General features: G+C 38.0%; 2 protein-coding genes across 2 annotated transcripts; one reads left to right on the forward strand and one right to left on the reverse strand.

Annotated features, from left to right (window-relative positions):
- Nucleotides 1–403: 403 nt before the first annotated feature.
- On the reverse strand, nucleotides 404–1384 carry LOC109171043 (putative disease resistance protein At1g50180). Its single transcript, XM_019320177.1, has one exon. It carries the CDS (start codon nucleotides 1382–1384, stop codon nucleotides 404–406), a length of 981 nt encoding a protein of 326 aa, XP_019175722.1.
- Nucleotides 1385–4703: 3319 nt separating this feature from the next.
- LOC109171044 (uncharacterized mitochondrial protein AtMg00810-like) lies at nucleotides 4704–5624 on the forward strand. Its single transcript, XM_019320178.1, has 2 exons — nucleotides 4704–5021; nucleotides 5130–5624. Exons 1-2 carry the CDS (start codon nucleotides 4704–4706, stop codon nucleotides 5622–5624), a joined length of 813 nt encoding a protein of 270 aa, XP_019175723.1.
- The last annotated feature ends 19133 nt before the right edge of the window (nucleotides 5625–24757 follow it).

The following is a 24757-nucleotide window of genomic DNA, read 5'->3' on the forward strand; positions in this document are numbered from 1 at the left end:
AGCTTCCTGCACACTATCGTTAGCATCATGAGTTTTGGAAAGCTCCCTTCACTGCACAATAACTGGTCTCCACTATAACTGTAAATGTAGAGTTTCAACAAGCTTGACAGTTTTTCCAAACTATTGAAGAAAACCTCATTTACATCACACATAAATATATCAATTACGCGAAGATAGTTAGGAGTGCTAATAAAATTTACCAATTTCCCAAATCCAAAGAGTTTGAGCTTCTTGAGAGAAGGTGATATCGAGAAATTTATAAATTCTGGTAATTCATCACTTATGGATCTAATAAATAGAGAATGAAGATTTCTTATTTGTTTGATGGAATCACAAATTGCTCTTTAGCATTCATCTCCTTCCTTGAAAAAAATATTCAACTTAGTGAGTTGTGGGATGTTTACTAATCTCTTGCTTGGATGGTATTAATTAGTATGCCAGATAATGTTTGAAGCTGAGAAAATGTGAATACAATATCTGACACCTGTAATTCATCACCTCCAAAGAGATGTCTTAGCTGCATAAGCTCTGACACGCATTTAGGCAAACTATTTATCAAAGTGGATTTTAAATCCAATGTCTGTAGATTGTGCAATCTTCCCAATGAATCAGGAAGATGTGTCACGTTATGACCAGACAGACTTAAGTAGCTAAGATGAATTAGATCCCCAACCTCATTGGGCAGTTCCACCATACCATCAGGTAACCATTCCAACACAAAAACTCTGAGTAACTTCATGTTTTGGAGCATCTGAGGGAATGAATTCACAGCAATAATCCTTTCACAGTGGTTGATGATGAGTGTATGTAGCTTCTTCATATTTTCGTAGCAATTGTCAAGCTGAACCTTTTGCTCCTCATCCAGGATGATCAAACTAAACCTTTGCTTCCACTCAAGTTTCCTGCAGCTACTTTGCTCCAATTTGATGATTTCAGCAAACATTTCCCTTCTAATCGCCTCACACGCCACAACACGGTAAAGGTCGTGCATTTCGATTCTTCCCCACTCTTTACCATTGTACTCATCGGGAATGATCTGAAGCAAACTTCTATTTTTGAGCTGAAGGAAGTAATCCCTTGCTATGTGCTCTAGTGTTCTGTCACTGCCACTATGGGGGTCATCCTTGATAATAAACCCCTCCGCAATGCACATGCGTATCAACCTTTGGGCAAAAATGCCATATGTTTTGGGGAACATTTCACAATATAAGAAACATGACTTGAGGTAAGTCGGCAGTTCATAATAACTCAACAAGGCTCTATTGAGAGATGCTAGACTGCCACCTGCTTCAGATTCAAATTCTTGTGAGTAGTAGTCAAGGCTTTTGAGAGCATTCCTCCATTTTGATGGAGCATCACCTCTTGTGGACATCAACCGAGCCATTACAAGAATTGCAACAGGTAAACCTGAGCATCTGCGTCTTTCAATTCGCGTTCATGGTCAATCAGCACATCTGCCAACTCGCCAAAAGAAAGAGGCTTCTCACGAATGCCAATAGCCAATACAAAGACGGTTAGATCTTCGTTAGATACGGGACACCGAGCCAACGCTAAATCATCAGCTATGGCTCGCATGTCATTGAGATAAGAGGTGACGGACCGAGACCCTCGCGGATTCCTCGTGAGCTTGGCCTTGAGGGATATGATACGTTCTCGTGAGGCACTAGCGTAACTAGCAACAAGACGTTGCCACGCATCATGGGCTGTCGTAGTCGAGGAGATAAGGGGTTGTATGGTGTTAGTATAGCTCCCAAGTAGAGCACTGACAATAACTTGGTCTTGACGATACCAAGCTAAATGGGAGCACTGACAATAACTTGGTCTTGACGATACCAAAGCTAAATGGTCTGGGTTGACAGAAGTTTGAGCGGGATCAACGAATTTAGTTGGTTCCTTGGTTGTACCATCAACATAGCCAAAGAGATTAAACCCAACAAGTGTGGCATAAATTTGGCGTCACCACACTGGGAAATTCACGGTCGTGAGTTTAATTGGGAAGTGCGTTGGGGCATTTAATTGGATTATTGTATTTGTGGTTGTAGTAGCGGAAGGCATTTGGAAGGGGAAGGAGAAAAAAAACTTCGTAGGAGAAATTAGGCTCTTGATACCATAATAGATTATGAACTTAACTGATATTATTGATGCAAACAATTAGCTTTAAATAGCATACAAGGGAGAGAAGATAGCAGGTAGTTAGCAGGTTGTTGTAACAACCACTCTAACACGGCTACATAACAGGAATGCAACTAGAACTAAACATATACAAAAGATGTCAGTCACAAATATCCTTAACATTTCTTATCCAATGCTTTTCTGGGTTCTTCATGCCCACTGCCCATTAGGCCAGCTGCTGGAATAAAAAGCCAATTTGCAGAAAAGGCTACATGCCAAATCAAATACTAATGGCTTCACCTCAACATAATGAGGTGAAGCCTCAAGAAAAGACCCATTGGCTATACTTTTATAACGGCTAGTGACGATAATTGAAGATGCACCATCGCCTGGAAGTTTTATTTTAGCCAAGAGAGTATGATCCCAAACATCATCAAAAATTACAACATACCTCTTCCCCTTCAATGCAAGTAGTTGCAAATGTGTTGGTGGAGAGAATTTCCATCTGCTTTCTCCCGTTTAGACGGCATCTCTGTTCCAACACTTATGTACAACCCATTGATTGTTGTCATCGGAACAAATTCAATATCTGAGGAGTGGTTCACATCAACCCACCAACAATAATCAATGGTTCGATCCTTCATCTCTCTTTCATGAAATTGCTTCGCCAAAGTAGTTTTCCCACAACCTCCAGCTCCCCAAATCGTGATCAACTTCACTTGACCACTACACTTTTCAATCAGTTTTGCTATCCGGGGGACTTCCATGTCGATCCCCAATACTTCTATCCGGCAGGGCCGGATTTTGGGCTGTGCAAGCTGGCTACCCCACATGGTCCCAAATTTTAGAGGGGCACCAAATTTTAGAGGTCCAATATTTCATATTTACCTAGTTTGTTTAGAAATAAAATTAAAAGTTTTCAATTAAATTTAAAAGGTTTCCTGAATAAATGGCAGGAACATGTGTTTGTTATATTTTAACTTGGAGGTCTAAGTTTTGAAACATGCATGTTGCTTCAGCTTTGGATATCTCCTTATTTTTTAAATCCTTTTGCATTGCGAGTTTCCACACACTATTATTATTATAATTGTTCTTCTTCTTATTCTTACCATTTATTTACCCGAATAGGGCCACAAAAAATCTAAAAATAGGCACTTTCTATCCCCTCCATATATCCACTCCCACTACCCATCAGTAACTCATTTCTTCTGTGATTTGTGTTCAGTTTTAAAGCGTACTTTGATTTGTCTGTTTCTAGAGCAAGTAGCTTCTCATCAATGGCTTTTAACTGCTGATGGATGCAAAACCGTATCTTCACCCTCTTGGCATAGCTCTACCCGTTGGCAAAGAGGGAGTTGACTTGACAAAAATTGCAGGGAGGAGTATTGAGTTCCAGAAGCTTGGAATCCAACATCAACTCCTCCACCAAGTCCTCAATTTCAAGTGTGATATCCCACAGTTGTGTCACCCAGCTCTATGTTACCTTGGTGTCTTGTTTCCCCTTACCTGAATCCTCAACGTAGCCTTTCATGTTGGCTAGCCGAGCAGTGATTTTTTCAACCTCAGCTTTGATTCTCCACTGGAATATTACTTCTTGGAAAGCTTGTTCCTTCAGCTTTCCAACTATAAAATCAACAATAGCACCAACCATAACGTAACTATGCCAAAACATAGATTGAACAAATTAAAGATCGATTTGCTTAATTGTGGGGATGATTCAACATGCTTTTTGCTGCAAATAAATATATATATATATATATATATATATATATATATATATATATATATATATATATATACCAAGTTAATCCCCCAGCTGCTTTGGTGAGATAGATGCCATTACCAAATTAATTAATCCCACCACTAACCCCTATTAGAGGACAAGCCTACTACTGGTCAAGGATAGTCAACAGCTGTTAGGTAGTTAGAGGCAGTTATTTTCTAGGATATCCTAATGGAACAATAGGATACAAGCTGTATGATTTGCAGACTAGAGAGGTGTTTGTCTCCAGAGATGTGGTGTTTTATGAGAGGATCTTCCCTTATGCCTTGCAGCACAAATCAGATACTCAGGTACCCACATCATCTCTGATCTTACCTACTAATGTACATTTAGCTGATGAACCCTTGGCACACATGATTTCAAGGGCTAATCCCACTCCACCTAATCCAACTGAATATCCACAGCTCAGTACCCCCTCAGATAATAGCTCCATTTCCATACTGCAAGCCCAAAATGAACCCTCAGATAATAACTCCATTGCCATACTGCCAGCCCAAAATGAACCCTCAGATCATAACTCCATTGCCATATTGCCAGCCCAGAATGAACCCTTTATTACTGACAATCAAATGCACTCACAGCAACAACAAGTAAGGAGATCCACTAGGCATGTGATCAGACCAGCATATCTCCTGGACTATATGACTATCAACTGCCTAACAAAATAACATCTCCTCATATCTTGTTTGTTGTTCTGTCCTATGACAAACTCTCACCCAATTTCAAAGCCTTTGCTCTAAATATATTGACCATAACAGAACCAAAATCCTACAATGAAGCCATTCTACAGGACTGCTGGAAATTAGCTATGCACGCTGAAATAGATGCCCTCCAAGCCAACAAAACCTGGGAACTAACAACCCTTCCACCCTCCAAACAAGCAATAGGCTGTAGATGGGTGTACAAGGTCAAGCATAAGTCAGATGGGACTATGGAAAGGTGTAAGGCCAGGTTGGTAGCAAAACGATACACTCAAACATGTGGAATGGACTATGTTGACACCTGTAGTCCAGTAGCTAAGATTACATCCATAAGAACTCTAATTGCTGTGGCAGCTGCAAAGGGTTGGCAATTACACCAATTGGATGTAAACAATGTATTCCTCCATGGTGATCTCCATAAGGAAGTATATATTTTTGTTGCATTATTGGTATATGTTGATGATGTCATATTGGCAAGCAGTGACAAAGATCAAATTTAACAAATCAAAGACCATCTCCATTATACTTTTCAGATCAAGGATCTAGGCAATCTGAGGCTCTTCCTTGTGCTTGAAGTTGCTAGAACTCAAAAAGGAATTGCTGTTAATCAAAGAAAGTATGCCCTGGACCTTCTTAAAGACACAGGTTTTCTGAGTAGTAAACCTGTGAGAACTCCTATGATACAAATAGCAAAGTTGAGCCAAGACAGTGGGGCACCATTAGAAGATAACTCTCAGTATAGAAGGTTGATTGGCAAGTTATTATACCTGACCATAACAAGACTAGATATATGCTTTGAAGTTCAACAACTATCCCAATTCCTAGACAAGCCTACTACTGATCATCTCCAAGCAGCTCACAGAATTTTGAGATATGTGAAAAACTCCCCAGGCCAAGGCTTATTCTTTCCAGCAGACTCAAGTCTCAAGTTAAGAGGATTTGCATACTCAGACTGGGCTGCCTGCATTGATACTAGAAGATCAGTAACACGTTTTTGTATGTTCCTAGGAGAGGCTTTAATCTCCTAGAAATCCAAGAAACAAGGAACAATATCCAGATCATCTTCAGAAGCAGAATACAGGGCCATGGCTCTTGCTGCCTGTGAGATCTAATGGTTGATCTATCTTCTTGAAACATTGGAAGTAAAAATGGAGGGGCCTGCTGTGTTATATTCTGACAGTAAATCAGCAATAGCTATTGCTGAAAACCCAGTGTTTCACGAACGAACAAAACATATAGAGATTGATTGTCATCTTATAAGGGAGAAGCTACAAAAAGGCATCATAAGGTTATTGCATATTTCCACTGAAAACCAGACTACTGACATCCTAACCAAGCCATTGCAACCTCTGTCATTTCAAAAGTTTGTTTCCAAGTTGGGGCTTCATTCCATGTACACTCCAGCTTGCGGGGGGTATTAGAGGACAAGCCTACTACTGGTCAAGGATAGTCAACAGCTGTTAGGTAGTTAGAGGCAGTTATTTTCAGTTAATTGGTTTACTGCCCAAACTGCTATTCTTCTTCTTTCTCATATAAATGCTGTATGACATGGAAGCTAAAAGAGTGATAACAGAAATAAATGAAACAGTATTTTCTTTTCTTCCCTTGATCCATCTTACAATTCATGATAACCCCCTAAAAAATCCTCCATTCTCATTTTCTCTATTTTTTCAAAAAAAATCCTCCATTTTTCCAAGTTAGTAAACGATCACTTAATATCCAACTTGCATTAGTCTACAACAACCAATTAATTAATGGGTGATTAACCTAATCTATTTGTCTTTATTTATACACCTGATGAGCTATTCCTAGCAATTTAACTAATCAAAGTTGAACATCAACCACATGTCATATCTGATACTATACTCTAAACGTAATTAATAGTTTTATGTTTTATGTTTTTCTGTATAAATAATCAATGTTTAATGTTTTTCTATATAAATAATCAACCACTTGTAGCTCAATGGCACCTATAAATATGATGATTCTCCCAAACGGGAGGTCACAGGATGTGAAAGTATGTATAGACAGATATTACATTGTAACAGAGTTAGTAATATTCAAAAAAAATATCCATAATGGTCCATCATCACGTGTTGAGACTGCTATTTATTTGATTAATAAAATGTCTTTGATCCATAATGGTCCATCATCACCATCGTTCTGCGTTTCTAGTCTTAGTATGTAGTCCTTTTATTGTATCACCACCTCACGTGTATCTCTATGGGCTATAAACCTCCGTCTATTGTTTAAATACCTAGAGCCCATTATAGGGGATCAATACAATCATTTTTGTGTGAACCATGGTCCACACTAGTTGTCTGGACCATATTTTGTCTACTGTAAAATAATGTATATTCAGTACAAAAATAATGTACATTCAGTAAAAAAATAATATACATTATATTCAGGGGATGTACATTATTTTTATTATGAGTGCACATTATATTGTATAATGTACATTCAGTACAAAAATAATGTATATTTAGTATATTAAAATGTACTTTTTATTATGGTCCACATAACATTGTGTGGACCATGGTCCATACAATAATTTGCCGAATCAATAGATACGTTGACTACATACATGCATCATGAAGATCATTTCACGACATTAGGGGGAGATGGGCCCAAACTTAATGAAGTGCCGAGAAGTTACATGCAATGGAAAGATCTTCATTAGTTAAGAAATCCACGTACAAGTTAGACTGAACTGGAAGTTCTGAAAATAATCTCTGTTAGCGATTAGCAAATAATCTGTCAAATACATCTATTGATCATACCGATCATAAAAGAGTGACTAGGTCCCATGTACTTTTCCCAACTTGGACCTAATATATCTATCGATACTCCTTGACGCCAAAAGTGTAGGAGATGTATCGGTGAAAAGAGATAAGAATCATAATACTAGATCTAGTAAATAAATATTGTCAGTCTTGGAAAAGCTTGAATAATTTAGTCCCAGAGACGCTCGTCCAGATGACGAGAAACCCTAGTCAATTCAATGGTGCACCAAACAAACATAATACTAGGGATGCGGGATAACCAGATGTGATTTGAATAGTTATGAGAAATGTCTAGAATCTGGTTGACTTAAATATTGCAATGAACAATTATAAATATGGGAGAAATGCTTCAAAAAATTTATAAGTTGTCGACAACACAATTGCCTTCAAATTGCTCATATTATATGACAATCTGGATCCAGAACTAGGTGTCAGAAGCGCCTATATTGATTAACGTATAAAGAGAGCAATTAAAAAAAGGCATATACAGCTCAACTCGCTAATATATTACTTTCGTACACCATTGAGGTATTAACCCTGTAGGTTACAAATGGTGTGGAAGGAAAACAAGAATAACGAGGTGATAAGATATGAAGCGAGTTTGTGGCCTATGGGTTCACGCAAAGACCCTGGATTGATTTTAATCAAATATACTCTCCCACGGTAAATGGCATTAAGTTCCGCTACATAATATTATTGGCAGAATAATAAATTTACATATGTCGTTAAATTTATCTCGAGAAGTCCCTGATGGATTTATAATTCCCGAAATGAGAATTTATGTGCCATTATTTACTCTTTAAAGAGTTGTGAATGGAGTTATTATCCTCATTAAGAAGGAATAATATGTACCATTGTGTTCTTGATAAAGGGTTGATAATGAACTTATAGTAGTTTATTGATGGTGGAAACATCAATGAAATATATAAAGAACTTGATGATGTCAGCCCATATCTAAAGACGGAGTTTTTGAAATACAAAACTTGTGGAAGCTAAGTATTATCTCGACTTGAAGATCAAGTTTTTCCTTTGAATGAATTTAATACACCATTTAGCCTATTTTTCACATGTCTATATGGTTAAGTATCATGGTTTTGTCAAACTATAGGTTGCCTAATAATTAAATAGATAAGGAACCGTTTAGACTCGGTAAGGATACCTTAACAGTCCTTTACTTCATTTGTTGTTGGAGCACCTTTTTAGAACCAGAAGTTCCATAATCGCAACATGCATGATATTCGCGATGAAATTTCTAGCAACATCTAGGGCCCCTTCTTCAATGAAATATTGGAATAATGTTTAAATGTTTAATATATTCTCCGAGTTACAAAAGAGTTTGGTATTCATATGAGAAACAAATGTATGGTTTTGATAGGCTGTTTGGGTATTGGCTATTATATAGGTTTGATCCTCGTGATGCTAAAACTCCAAACTGGTTAAACAATGAATTACCCCCAATGTCTCAAATGAGAACAATAACACTTGAGTTGCACAAATGATATATGAGTATGTTAAAGAATATTTGACAAAGCATATATAGCGTCAAAATTCAACCAATACGAGCTCTAAAAGAGTTACAAAATTATTGTGCAATATATTCACTCTAGTGACAATCCAGAAGATTTGACTAAATCCATTTCTACAATTTTGGATAAATATTTTATGTGTGGATTTGAAGATTGTCTTCTTGAGGGGGAGTAACATTTTACAATCTTGAAGATTGGGTTTTAGCGACTAACAACTGTACTCTTTTCCTTAGTTAAGTTTTTCCCCACGGGGTTTTTCCTTAAATCTAAGGGTTTTAATGAGGCAGCTAATCTAAAACAAGAATACAAATACATCATGCACTCTTTTCCTCAACTAATTTTCCCACTGGTTTTTATATTGAGGTTTTTAACGAGGCATGAGTAAGATATAGTAATGTAAATGGGGAGAAGTAAACAAACCCCAAAATCCTGAAGATTATGCCGATTATGCCCTGAACTAGGTTTTACATATACCATGTACTCTTTTCTTCAACTAGGTTTTTCCCACGCAGTTTTCCTAGTGAAGTTTTTAATGAGGCATGTACATATTTTTCTATTGTACTCTTTTCTTGTCTAGGTTTTTTCCACAGGGTTTTTCCAACGCAAGTTTTTAACGAGGCATGATTATGGCGAAATAATGTCCAAGGGGGAGTGTTGGAAAACCTTATGTGGACAATATTTTGGCTTTATATTGATAGGATTCTTAATACTGTAGGAGTCCTAATTCTGTAACGGCCCGTTTGGTTCACGGAATAGGCCGGGAATGACATAGCATTCCCAATAACAGGCCTATTCCTGTGTTTGGTAACCATGTCTATTACCAGGCTTAGTATTCCTAGTAATAGCCTATTACCTCAAATAAGGTAATAGCTATTACCAGGCCCCCCTAGTATTAACTTATTCCTGAGCCCTCAGGAATAGAATTTTTTTTTTCAATTTTAACCTTTATCGTTCTCTGCGTTCTCTCCCTCATCTACGATTCCTTCCCCGATTCTTTTCATCATCAGCACCAATCAAACAATTCCATCCATCAGCAACTGGAAAAGATGCACAGATAGCAGATGATGTAGTTGAAGAAATACAAGCTGAAGAACAGAATGATATAAGAGCTGACACGGAAGATAGTGCATTTGTTGGTTTGGATGATATTGATTTAACGAGTACACAAACTGAGCCACAAAATGATGGTAGGAAAAGAAGTAATTCAAGTAAGAGAAAGAGAAGCCATGATGAAGCTATTGAGATATGTGCTGAGAATATGCTTAATGCTGCGAAGCTAATAAGTAATACAATATCAGAGGTTGGTAAGAATTTGTCCGATGGTCTTCAATATGATCGTGATATGGATATGTTTCACAAGCTTGAACGTGCATTAAAAGAGATTGATGGTTTGGAAAATGATGAAATGGACCTTGTTTCGTTTAAGCTCAGTGATCATCCTAATAAAGTAGCTTTTTTTCTCAGTCTTGATCCTGATCGAAGACTACCGTGGATCAGAAGATTCCTTGCTATCAATTAATCATTCTTCTTCATAGTTATATATTATGAACATTGTAACTTTCATTGGATTGTTTTGAATATTTTGTTAAAAATAACATATGTTATCCTTCTTTTGAATATTGTTAAATGTTCTTTAAAAAATTTTGTTATTTACATGACTATTTTGTTTCATAATTTACATATCATTGCTTCTTCTGAATATTATTGTTGCCTAATAATATAATAATAATAATAATAATAATAATAATAATAATAATAATAATAATAATAATAATAATAATAATAATAATAATAATAATAATATTTGTACAAGGGCGTTTATGTCTTTTAAACATATATTCTATTCCTATTCCTTAACCAACCAAACATTGGAATACAGTTCCCAATGTCTATTCCTTGAGCGAACCAAACAACAGAATATAATTTCTATTCTATTCCTTACCTATTCTATTCCTTATGGAATAACATTCCTATTCCCTCCAAATTGATTCCGTGAACCAAACGAGCCATAAAAGTCCTGAAGGCTATATGATAGAGATGTTATATATACCATTGTAATGCTGTACAAAGTTTTTTGCTCTTGGATGATAATAAGAATTACTTTTCTGTGTTCTTTATTCTTCTTCTTCCTGCTATTATTACTCTTTATTACTGTTCTCCATGAGCTAAAGGCCTGCAGACAAATCTGCAATTCAACAAATATAAAATCACTAAAATGAGCAAAATTATAATTTTGAATGTATATGTAAAGCTATCCTTATCACTGCAATACTCTATCACTTTCAAGAGTGTAACACCCCTAATTTTTAAAACAATTAAAATCTTATATAAATAACGCAATCTAACATTGTTCGTCTCAAACAGAGCATAAACAATTCGTAAGAGTCGGGGTGCTATGCCACATCTAGGTTTGAGAACCTAGATGCACAGGCTAGACTAACTAAACAAGGCATAAACTATAATTAATATCCATAGTACAATTCAAGGCTCACAGGTCCATCTAACGCGCTCCTTAGCTAAAGATCGTCACCTGAAAAATATATCGTAGCAACTGTCAGCGAATGATGCTGAGTAACCTACTGTAACAACCCAAAATTTAATTTTATAAATCCAATTTTAAGAAATTCCAAAATAGTCATTTTCACTCCATTAAAATTTTTTTGGGATCAATTGGTGTTTGAATAAATTATTTTGAACACATTTTAAATTAATTCAACACCAAAAATTATTTTTAATCCAAAATCCTAAATTTTCGGGTACTTCGCATACCAAGTTTTAAATTGAGAAACCAATCTGAGTGAGACCGGGAGAATCCTGAGAAGCCTTAAACAAGTGTTCATCTAGAAAACTTTTTGAGAAAATTCATTTTCAACCCCAAAGTGTTTTAAAATATCATTTCTAGCCTTGGTCCATGATGCTAGGTGAACCACACCACCCCAAGAGACATTGCCTGAGAACATATTCTAGCAAAATTTTTACCATTTTGCCCTCAACCAATCATTGCCCTTTTTACCTAGGGTTTTGCACCCTATATAAACAACACTATCCATTTGTTATTCCTTGATCTCCATCTTTTCCTCTCCCAAGCTCTTGTCTGATAGAAGAAAGAAAAATTGCAGTAAGTTTTCCTCCATTCATTTTCCATCCTATCTTGATGTTTCCTCTTTTCTTAGCCTTCAAATCTCTGAGGTTTCCTAGTCTTGGCTTGTTTAGGTGGTGAAGGAGGTGGTGTTTGAGTAGAGAGGAGGTAGAGATCCATACAAGAAGAAGAAGCTTCAAGAGGTATAACCCCATGGACTCCCTCTTTAATTTGGTTCTGTGAAGCCTATGATATTGAATAGAAATGAATAGAAATTATGAGATTTTGTTGTGTTTATGCTTGGAATTGATCTAGCATTTGTCTTTGAGGTGTTGAGAATGTTTTGGATGTTTTGGACATGCTTGGAATAATTTTTGCAGATGAAAATCTCCATCTGGTGCACACACAGTGTGCACCAGATCAAAGCAGCGGCCATAGCCGCGGCCCATCAGGAGGGCCTCCGTGTAACACCCCCTAAAAACATGCTATTTAAAAACCTTAAACATGCAGATAACTAAACCAAACAACAATCACTGCGGTAGACTGAAAGATAGATGTATATAAATAAACTGGAATACGGGGTGCTATGCCACGTTCAACAAAGAGATCAACGCACATGCAACATCTGCAATGTTTACATCTAAACCCATTGTCTCATTGTTCTACATCTAAACTGGCACACAGGCCACAAAAACGTAAGGGAGAAGCTAAACTAACAAGTACTAGACCGCGCACTCGCCTAGACATCACCTGAAAGAACACAATAAACATGGGACGACGCCCGGTCAGCGAATAATGCGGGTAACTCACCAATACATGTGAAATAACATACATAGGTAAGATATAAGTTGTAAAGCCATTTTCGAAACGGAATACATATATATATAAGTACAAAACCAAGAGTAATAGCCAACATAAGACTTAACATTCTCAACAATAACACGGGAACACATCCCAAGACCACAAAGAACAACACGACTCACAAGGCAAGCAAAATAGATTTTGTAGAGCATGGGTTACCTCTTGTAGACTAAAGACTTCACTTCACACCTCAACAAGCTCCTCTCAAGGCTCACTTTCCAAACCCACTTCAAGAACATACCAAAAGATCATAAAGATCCTATCTTTAAGAAAAGACACCTTAAATTATACTAAAAACACAAGATGAACTAAGATCTTACCCTCCTCGATGCCCAAATATATGAAAGGTTGAATATGGGAAGCAACTCTTGAAGTTTTGGTAAGGCTTCAACTTGGCTTGGAAGAAAAGCTACCTACCTTTTTAGAGAGAAGGTGGAGCTAGATTTTTAGAAAGTGTAAGGAAAGAATGAAGATGGTCTACTAGGTTAGGTTACAATGCTAACACCAAGTGAAAGGTCAAGAATACCCTTACTAACATAAGGAACTGTAAGGAACAAGGGAACTCCTTACAAAGCTTAAGGTACAACTTTGACTTTGGGGTTGACTAGTCAATTACTAGTCCCCAACTATTGAATTTTCAGGATTTTAGGAATTAATTCACCAATTGAAATAGGATTAATTACTCAATTAATCCCTTAATTGAATTTGGATTTCGGGGTGTCACATCCTCTCCCCCTTCAAAGAAGCTTCGTCCCCGAAGCTTGGGTACGACGAATTAAAAGCAAACGGTGATAGGAAACAACATTGTGACAAGAGGTTCAAGAACAAACTCTTTTGGTCAAAACTCAAAAGAATTCACAAGAATTTCAAAGCAAGAAAGAAGGCATATCAAATCAAGGATTGGCAAGAGTTTAATAAACGGATATTTTGAGCACCACGAACTCTAGTCTCACTTCAAACACCAACTTCTTGCCAACAACTTAGGTCTAAACAACCAACACAAAACACCAACTACTAAGCTAACTAAACAACAAGGCAAAAAGCAAAACAAGCATGCAAGGCAAGCAACAAGTGACGAAGACGAGGTATCTGCCGAGAACAACTCTGGATACCGCTCCCGCATGGTTGACTCCAGCTCCCAAGAAGCTTCCTCAACCCCGTGATGTGTCCACCAAACCTTCACCATCTTTACGGACTTCCTACGTGTGTCCGGAGTCTTGAAATCCAGAATTCTGAGCGGCTTCTCCTCGTAGGTCAAATCCTCATCTAACGGTATTACTTTCGGTGGTAAGACGTGTGCTGGGTCGTGAACATATCTCTTGAGCTGTGAAACGTGGAACACGTTGTGCACTCTCTCCAATTCCATGGGCAACGCCAAACGGTAGGCTAAACTTCCAATCCTCTCAAGGATTTCATACGGACCAATAAACCTAGGGCTCAACTTTTCTTTTCTTCCAAACCGCATCACTCCCCATGTGGGAGATACTTTCAACCAAACTTTATCCCCAACCGAGAATTCCACTTGCCTTCTAGCCAAATCGGCGTAGGACTTTTGGCGATCTTGAGCCGCATTCATCCTTTCTTGGATCTGTTTAATCTTCTCGGATGTGTCAAGCAAATATTGCGGTCCCAACACTATTGGATTGACTAGATCCTCCCAACACAGCGGACTGCGACACTTCTGACCGTAGAGGGCTTCATAAAGCGCCATGCGTATGCTCGAATGATAACTGTTGTTGTAAGAAAACTCGATTAAATCCAAATGGTCCTCCCATGATCCTTGGAAATCTAGCATACAAGCCCTCAACATATCCTCGATAGTCTGTATGGTCCTCTCTGTTTGCCCATCGGTGGCCGGGTGGAAAGCAGTACTAAGACTTAATTTGGTTCCAAGAGCCGCCTGCAAAGATTTCCAGAATTAAGACAAGAACCTCGGATCTCGATTCGGAGACGATGTCCCTCGGAACTCCATGATACTTTACCACTTGATTAACATAAGCTTGAGCCAATTGCGTCATTGTCCAAGTCTCCTTCATCGCGATAAGGCGAGCAGTCTTAGTCAACCGATCAACTATCACCCAGATTTTGTCCTTACCCGAACGGGTCGTCGGCAGGCCTCCCACAAAATCCATAGATATAGAGTCCCACTTTCCTTGTGGAACTTCTAATGGTTGCACCAATCCCTTGACCTTACAACGCTCCGCTTTAACCTTTTGGCAATTGAGGCACTTCCCAACAAACTCTGCAACTTCCTTCTTCATATTAGGCCACCAAAAGAGGCTCTTTACATCCTTGTAAAGCTTGTCGCCTCCGGGATGAACCGAGTAGGGTGTGTTATGACCTTCCTCAAAATCTGTCGCTTCCACCGATCACAAGATGCGGGTATGCACAAACGGCCCTTGTACCTCAACTCTTCATCCGTGGACAGTTCAAACGGTCCCCCTTTCCCTTTTGTTAGGTCATCCCTTGCCTTCATCAAGCTTGCATCCTTTTGTTTCTTTTTCTTGATTTCTTCTAGAAACGTAGGTACGATCCTTATGTTGTAAAAACGGACTTCCGATTCAACCTCACCTTGTTCTACCACTTCCAAGTTCATCCGTTGGAACTCTTTGCAAAGTTCATCAGCTACTACCCAAATGGAATTAACGGTATGCTTCGATTTCCAGCTTAAGGCGTCCGCTACTACATTAGCCTTTCCCTCGTGATACTGAATATCTAATTCATAGTCTTTGATGAGTTCTAACCACCTTCTTTGTCGCATGTTAAGATCCTTTTGGGTAAAGATATATTTAAGACTCTTGTGATCCGTGAAGATCTTGCAACGCACCCCGTACAAATAATGTCTCCAAATCTTCAAAGCAAACACTATGGCGGCCAATTCCAAATCATGTGTAGGGTAATTCTCTTCGTGAACTTTAAGCTGGCGCGAATCGTAAGCAATTACTCTCCCATTTTGCATCAACACACAACTTAATCCCTTCTTGGATGCATCTCTGTATACTTCAAACCCCTACGTCCCTGATGGCAAAATTAAAACTGGTGCAGTCGTGAGCCTCTCCTTTAATTTCCAAAATGCTAACTCACAAGCTTGATCCCAAATGAAAGGCACTTCTTTCCTTAATAACTTAGTCAATGGTTGAGCCACCTTGGCGAAATCCAAAACAAACCTTCGATAATAACCCGCTAAACCAAGAAAGCTTCTTACTTCCGCCACCGATGTAGGTACAGTCCAATCCTTCACTGCCCGTATCTTGTCCGGATCCACAGAAATACCCCTACGATCAATCACGTGTCCCAGAAATGCTACACTGTCCTTCCAAAATCCGCACTTTGAAAGCTTGGCGTACAACTGTTTTTCCCTCAGAATCTGGAGTACCGTCCGAAGGTGTCCAACATGCTCCTCCTTATCCCTTGAATACACCAGGATGTCGTCGATGAACACGATCACGAAATCGTCGAGATGAGGTTTGAACACTCTATTCATCAAGTCCATAAACACTGCAGGGGCGTTTGTCAAACCGAACGGCATCACCGTAAACTCGTAATGACCGTACTGAGTCCGAAATGCGGTCTTAGGAATATCCCCGTCTGCCACCTTTAACTGATGATACCTCGATCTCAAGTAAATCTTGGAGAACACTCCTGCGCCACGGAGTTGATCAAATAAATCGTCGATTCGTGGAAGGGGGTACTTGTTCTTGATGGTGACTTGGTTAAACTCTCGGTAGTCGATGCACAATCTCATACTACCATCTTTCTTCTTCACAAACAACACCGGAGCTCCCCACGGCGATGTACTTGGCCGGATGTAGCCTTTGTCTAAAAGCTCTTGTAGTTGGGTCTTCAACTCTTGCATTTCCTTCGGTGTTAACCGATATGGAGCCTTGGATATAGATGCGGTGCTTGGTAGAAGGTCCACCGAGAATTCCACTTCTCTCGGAGGGGGCATACCCGGAATTTTCTTGGGAAAAACGTCAATGAACTCACGGACGACAGGTATGGCCTGAGCTACATCCCCTTTTGCCTTCAGGTTCTCAACAGAGCACAAGAACAACTCACTGCCTTTCTCCACGTACTTCTTCATCTTTATCATTGATACTAACTTGATCCCAGGTTCTTCTGTCCTCCCCCGATACGACACCCTCTTCCCGTTGGGTCCTCGTAACTCCACTTTCTGCTCTTTGCACAGGATTTGAGCTCTAAACCGTCCCAACCAATCCATACCTAAGACCACGTCTATCCCATCCAAGTCGTACTGGATTAGATCGCTAGGAAACTCCTCTCCCTTGATGTTAATCTTGATGCCTTCAAAGAGACGGTCACACATCCTAACTTCCCCGGATGCTACCTTAACGTTAAGCTTCACTCCAGTGCCACCGGTTAAACCCAACTTCTTCCGAATCGAACAGGATCGTTGCCGGGACGGATTGCACGAGAAAGGTTCCAATTACTACATCACTGTCACTTGTCCGAGCTTCACTTAGGATAAGCGTTTTCCCTTGAGGTGACCCTTCCGTCGGATGGTGAACCTCTATTCTCCCATTCCTTCTTAAATCACAAGATACCGGCAAGGTAGCTGCACTAGGACTTACTTTTGTGGACGTGCCTGATGTAGCAAAAATGAGTGATGGTGAGTGTACGGGTGTGTTATGTCGTCCTCAGGGGATTGGGTGTTATGGAACGCAATATGCAATCGCAATAAACTAGGCACTAGCATAAGGAAATCAACAAGAAGCTAAGGAAATAACAAGACGTTTCAAGGATACGATAACTAAACAAAATAACACGAACACAAATTAACAAGATGTAAACACAAAATAAAGAAATCGGATTCAAGCTAGGGAGCATTATCTTCTAGATGCATAGCAAAACCTAAAGATAGGGGAAAATCACACAACCAAGGGTTTGAGAGGATGCACGTAGGAATCCTAACCTATAAACCACTCATGTGAGAAAATTAACAAGGATTAGAACAAGGAATTGCCCCACTCTCGTGGTGAATCAACTCCAAGTTCTTCAAGAACAGAAAGCATCTAAAACCCCCAATTTCTCCCATTTTCATAGGAAAAATCGGGTTTATGCAAGGAGTGGCTTGGAATCTTAAGCCAACTCTCATTGAGGCCAAGAATCCTCCAAAGCATGCTAATGAATGTGCACACCAAGCATTAACAATATACAAACACAAATCCTTCATAAACTCAAGAACCCTAGGTAGGCAAAAATCCCCTTTATGCAATAATCACAAATCAAGCATCAAGATATATAATACAACCCTAACTCAAGTCCATAAACTAACTACTCATGATTCAATAGCATAAAGAACACAAAAACATAAATATAAAGCATAAACATTGCAAAATAAAGAGATAAAAGAGAGAAGAAAACTTCACTAAGAAATGGATGGTAAAATCTTGGAATGTTGGAATCCAAGTGTTGAATCCTTGATTACAAGCTTGAAATATGTTAAGAAACCTAAATCTAAACCTAATCTAACACTACAATATGAAAGGAAGTGAAAGAGAGAAGCTAGGGCTCAACCCTGGGTCAAAACCGAGCTAAAATGAGTGAAAAACGCAGTATATAAAATTGCAGAGGGCTGGCCACGGGTGTGGCCACGCCCTTGGCCAGCCCTGTGGCCAGAAAGGCAGTTTACACTGCCCAGTGGCCACGGGCGTGGCCGGACCGTGGCCACAAGGCAGTGTGCACTGCCTGTGCACTAAGTCTGTCTTCTAGGTCATTTTTCACCCTCTAAAAGTTTGAATTATCATTTTGTTATTGAATTAAAGTTGTATCCCTTCACGTTATCTTTCCAATGGAGCAAGAATCACTTCATTTGGACATTCCTAGACGGAGATATGGTCCAAAAACCAAATAGTGGTCAGTTTTGAAGTGTAAGTTTGGAACTTCAACTTCAAGGATATTTTCGACCCCTGTGGCTTCCTTTTTAGGCTTTGATGTCTGAATATGAGTTGTATCTCTTTGAGTCTTCTTTCCAATGGGACAAGAATCACATAAATTGGATATTTATAGACCGAGATATGCTCCGAAAACAGAACAGTGACCAAACCATGCGAGAATTTCAACTTGTTGACACTTGTTCCACTTTTGCCTTTGGTTTAATTTGTCCATATGATCAACACCATTGAAAACATCACTCTTTGGCTCCTTTGGAAGTGTTGCATACATCTCCTTAGCTTCACATTGGCTCCCCTTGACTCCAAATGCATCCAACATGATCTAAAATCCTTCATTTCTACTCAAAGATAATGAATTGTGCATATATATATATATATATATATATATATATATATATATATATATATATATATATATATATATATATATATAGATATAAGAAAATCATTTTGAAGCAGGAAGATATATACTTAGGAGACTCTAACTTTAAAACCAGGAATAGACACAGCAAATAGGGACAAGCACATTAATCAAGGATAATCAATTAAGTAGAGTTAACATCATAAGGAATACGCATCTTAAGGTCACAGATTACTTTTCACTTCAAACACATCATCATTCAAGCATCAGTCATATCACATAATCATTGATGGCGCCACGGGAACAATCGCATGCCCCGAACATGAGGGTTAATGCATATAGCATTAACATAGCCCCGCAGCACCCTACCTCATACCGCGGCATGAAGGGAGTTGATCGCAACCAACCCTTTGAGGACCGCTGACGAACTCAACGTCGGACCACAATCCTACACATCGCTGACGTGCACAGTCGGTGGACTGTGATCCCCTTTACAAGGGGGGACATACGACTCTACACACCGTTGATGCACACAGTCGGTGGACCGTAGCGGATCAAGCCCTACACACCGCTGAGGGACTCAGTCGGTGGGCGAAGATCCTCGGAGACTACGACCCTACACACCGTTGTCCCATCACTCGGTGGATCGCAGCCAGCCGTAGCCCTACACACCGCCTGATTACTCAGGTCGGTGGACTACAACCTTCCTCGGCTTATTGGCCCTACACACCGCCTGGCGCGTCCAGGTCGGTGGGTCATAGAACCGAGGCCCATGTGGACCGCAGCCCAAGAAGTGAATCAATTCGGCCTTTAGCCAACTTCTGAACCACAGCTCAGGAACAATCCATTCGGCTTTCAGCCAACTTCCGAACCGCAGCCCGGGAACACCCAATTTGATCTTAACCAAAATGGGGGATCATGCATCACATAACACATAGTAGCACGTAGTAGCACATTGGGAGGGGAAGACATATAAATAAACTTAAGTGTGATCATTCACATACTAAGGATAGTCCTAAGGGGTTCATACCACTTCCACCTAGGTCAACGGGTTACCGATTCAACTAGCATGCAATTACTAGGACTCTTTTATCCTACGAACGGTATCCGAAATATTAAACTAGACTCAAGCACGACAAACAGGGTCCGTTGGGACACCATGGGGGAGCGGGGAACATCAAACGGGGAAGCCGAAGACCCGAGGTGGGTACGGACCAGCGGGTAGCCGGTGGGTGGGGCTCACCCGCCGGCTGCCCGCCGGAGATCACTGTTCGGGCAGCGGGTTACCGGCGGACAGGCGACTGCCCGATGGCTGCCCGCTGCCTGGCGGTGATCCTTGGGCAGCGGGTAGGTGGCGGGTTCCCCTACCCCCACCTACCCCCCACTGACTCTTTTATCACAATTACGTCCCGGGGTCCGTTGTGGAACCCAAAACCATGCTTAGACACTTTTAAACACAATTAACGACATCACGTAGGCAATTAATGGATCGAAAGCAAGAATCACGTAGAACTCATCCTATTATGACTTCTAAACATAAAAAACACCCGAAATGCGAACTCCCACCCAAATATATATCAAGAACATCATAACACAAATTCCCAATCCAACCTAGGGCTCTAATCCCACCCAAACCATTAAAACCATATTTTATCAAGAAATATCAAGATTCGTCAAGAATCATTACATTAATATCAAGAACCTCTTTTCAACATCAAGATCATCAAAATTATCAAGAATACACATAAATCATCTTATCAATCATCAAGAATATATCACAAATAGTATAGAGGAAATTCATCAAGACACAGGCATATAGAAGGAGGCCAAGGAAGGAGATTATAGCGAAGAAAATAGGTTTTGTTGAGACATGAGTTACCCATTAGCCTTAATTAATTTCCTTGGCTATGAAGGGTCTTTTCTTTAAGATTTCTTCTTTCTTGATTTCTCCTAAGGGAATTCTTGGAACTTCTTGTGTGGTGAGAGATTATTGTGGTGTGAGTTCTAGGTGCCTCCTATGTCCCTATTTATATAATTAAGAGTCCTAATTAGGGTCTAAGTGGTATGGATTTGCTAATTCTATTTCTTATAGGACCAAGGGATTGGCTTTACGGATAAAGGCCCATGGACTGTGGTGGACCCCTTTTAGCTAATTAATGGATTTTAATTCCCTTTTTTGGGTGGGTGTTAAATTAATTAATTTGGTTTAGGGGCCGTAACACGGGGTGTTACACTAAGAGCATGAGCCACACTCAATTGAGTTCAATTGAGTTATCATGATTTACATCGTTCCAAATGTTCTGTCAAACCACGACGTGATGGATCTTAGGATTGAAATTCAACATTTTGAGAACAATAATATCCATTATATTACAATAAAATATATTGTATATGATTTTACCCAGTACTATTTGATAAGCTTACTTTTTAGGCATTATTTAGATTAATTTTAGTTAGTGAGTTGCATAAATAAATTAAGTTTTAGGGTCGATTATATTATAAATATTATATTTAGCTATGTGTTACTAGTTTAGACTAGTTAAGATGAGTTTTAATAAATATTAGGCTAATGTTACGTTTTTATTAATTTAAATAAGTTTTTTTAATATTTAGGTTTAATTAAGTATGTCAGTTATAATTATATTTTTTCGAATGCAGTTATAATTATATTATTTTATATTGTTTTGTTTTGTTTTGTTTTGTTTTGAAGGATTTGCGCAGCAGTAAAGAAAAAAAGGTTAATTGGGTTAAAGGGTGGTTTTGTTTTCTTTAACGGCAGTAGAGGAAATTAAAGAGAGCAGTTTAGGCTTTTGGGGTTTTATCATTAGGGACGGCAGAACAGAAAAGAGAACGAAGAAAAGAATAGGGGAAGAAAAGAAAGACTAGGGTGCGCAGCAGCGATTCGGCAAGAAAATCCGAGACTCCATCGCAAGAAATTTTCGAGTTTCAATCGCAGTTATCATCTCTTAGGTTTAAATTATTTTCTTTTCTTACTTAATTTTGTTTAAATTTTCAGAATGTTATTTCTTGAACATTGCATACATTTAATTATGATTATTGGGTAGAACTTTAATTAGAGATTTGGATTAGCCTAGATTAGGTTAATTGACTATTTTTCATGTGTTGATTCTTCTAATTTCAGTTTAATAATTGAACTTAATTATATTTATTTTATGTATTTTAATTGTGGATCGTGTGACTGGCCATTGCATAATTTTAATATTAGGGATCAAAAGAAGAACTGACTAGTGAATTATGAACCTAGAACTTGTAAGATAAACACAATTGACTTAAACTAGACATAGCTTTAGGTATTTGTGGTGATATTTGATTGTTGCTTAATGGGTTTAATTAATATTGGTGAGATATCAACGGATGATCACAGTTACCTAGTAGCTCGACGGAGTATTAGGATATATTTGAAGCAATCATCACTATAGTCATAAGAATTAATACTTAGGAGAGTTAGTTAATTATCTAATAGGTGAACTCAAATCCCTAGTCTTCTCTCAATTGGAATTTCCCTTTGCTTTAAATTCATAAATATTCTTTTTAATCATATTAATTCTATTTATTTGAGATTTTCCTTAGCAATAATTTGATTATTCAAGATAACAGTTAATAGTGTTCTTCGTGGGATCGACCTTGAAATACTCTAGAAATTTATACTGATTGACTTTGTGCGTTTGCAGATTACTATTGGCACTATAAAAAAAAATATTCTTTCGATGTTATATTTATTATTATTATTTTTTTAAAATAGAATATAGACAGCAAGCTAAGGTTATTGATTGGCAAATAAGATGAGCAAACAGTAAAATATTGGGTTGGAAAAATATGGTAGGGGTAGGAGCAGCTGATGCCAGCACAGCCATGTGATGGGTCTATTATTCATTACATTAAAGACAGCAAATTGACTAAAACATATGGGTGACTTGGTTTCTTTTCATTATATGACAGCTATCGCTAGAGATAGTGGGCTTGTTTGGTTATCAGCTGTTAACGATAGTGGATTGTGTTAGCGGTTATCAGATAGCAGATTGTATTAGTGGGCTTGACCAGTAAATTGTATCTGCGATTTATAAAAAGATGTTTGGTAAAATTAGCTGTTAAAGTTAGCGATTAACATGTAAAATGACCAAAAGGGTATAATAATAATAATAATAATAATAATAATAATAATAATATTATTATTATTATTATTATTATTATTATTATTATTACTAATAATAATATTATTATTGTTATTGTTATTAATTAATAAATAATAATAATAAGAAGAAGAAAAAAAAAGATGTGGGATCACAGACAGGAACGGAGCCAGAAATTTGGTTGAGGGGGGGCCGAAGCAGTATGGATAGATTCAGAATTTTTTTTCAATAAAAGTGAAACATTAAAACAAAAGAGATAATTTAAAATAAATAAATAAATTACCTAATGTTGTAATGTTGTTGTTTGTGCCCGTTGGCCTATAGCTCCTAACCGGTGAGTTTCGGGATTGAATCAACAATAAGAAGTAGTAGACAAAGAGAAGGGAGTGATATGATTTCATTTTCATGGCTTCCTCTTACAAAAGGATTACACACATATATAATATAGAATAATAATGACATACATAATGAGACATTAATATGTCTGTTACAAACGTTACAAAATAATGGTCACCATTAATATTTAATTACAACACTCCCCCTTGGACATTATTTGTGCATGATCTTGCCTCGTTAAAAACTTGCTAGGAAAATCCTGTGGGAAAAACCTATACAAGAAAAGAGTACAAGGTATAGTATATTTAAATATATTCATGCCTCGTTAAAAACTTCACTAGGAAAACCACATGGAAAAAACCTAGTTTGAAGAAAAGAGTACATGATATTTGTAAACTCATATATTGTACTGATTGCCTCGTTAAAAACCTTAACTTAAGAAAACCTCGTGGGAAAAACTTAGTTAAGGGGAAAAAGAGCACAATTATAAGCCTTCAAGGCATAATCTTCAGAATATTTGGGGTTTGTTTACTTAAGTATTTATATACAACTTCCCCATTAATATATCATACTCATACCTCATTAAAAACCACATGGTATGTATATGCTACAAAAAGTATAACTATTAGTCATTTTAAGACCCAATCTACTTGATTGACTCAATTACGCTGCAAAAAGTGCAATTATTAATCTTTTTAAGACCCAATCTACGGGATTGACTCAAGTGAATGTACTTCATGTCTCCCCCTGAAGATAACAATCTTCAAATTCTATATTGCCTGTAAAATCATTGTTTTTAAAAGAGATTAGAGAAAGGATCTTTTGTATTCTGCTAACTTTATAAATACATGGGTATCACCCTTCATTTGGATTAAAAAAAAAAAAAAAGGAGTTGCAATCTAGTTTACACTAGCTAGTTAAAAAGTGAAATACATTTAAAAAATAAAAAAATAAATAAAAATAAAAATAAAAAACTCAATGCCTTTCTCATTTACAGGGTGATAGCAAGCATAATTTGTTATCATACCAATCATTAATCAATGTTTCCCAAGTAATTATGCAAATTCATATATATGTACACTTTATAATCAATTTTGTATTCACTCATTAACTATATATTCTTCAACATTTCTTTTTTAACAGGAA

The sequence above is a fragment of the Ipomoea nil genome, unplaced genomic scaffold, assembly GCF_001879475.1.
Source record: "Ipomoea nil cultivar Tokyo-kokei standard unplaced genomic scaffold, Asagao_1.1 scaffold3385, whole genome shotgun sequence".
In the NCBI taxonomy this organism is placed as follows: domain Eukaryota; kingdom Viridiplantae; phylum Streptophyta; class Magnoliopsida; order Solanales; family Convolvulaceae; genus Ipomoea; species Ipomoea nil.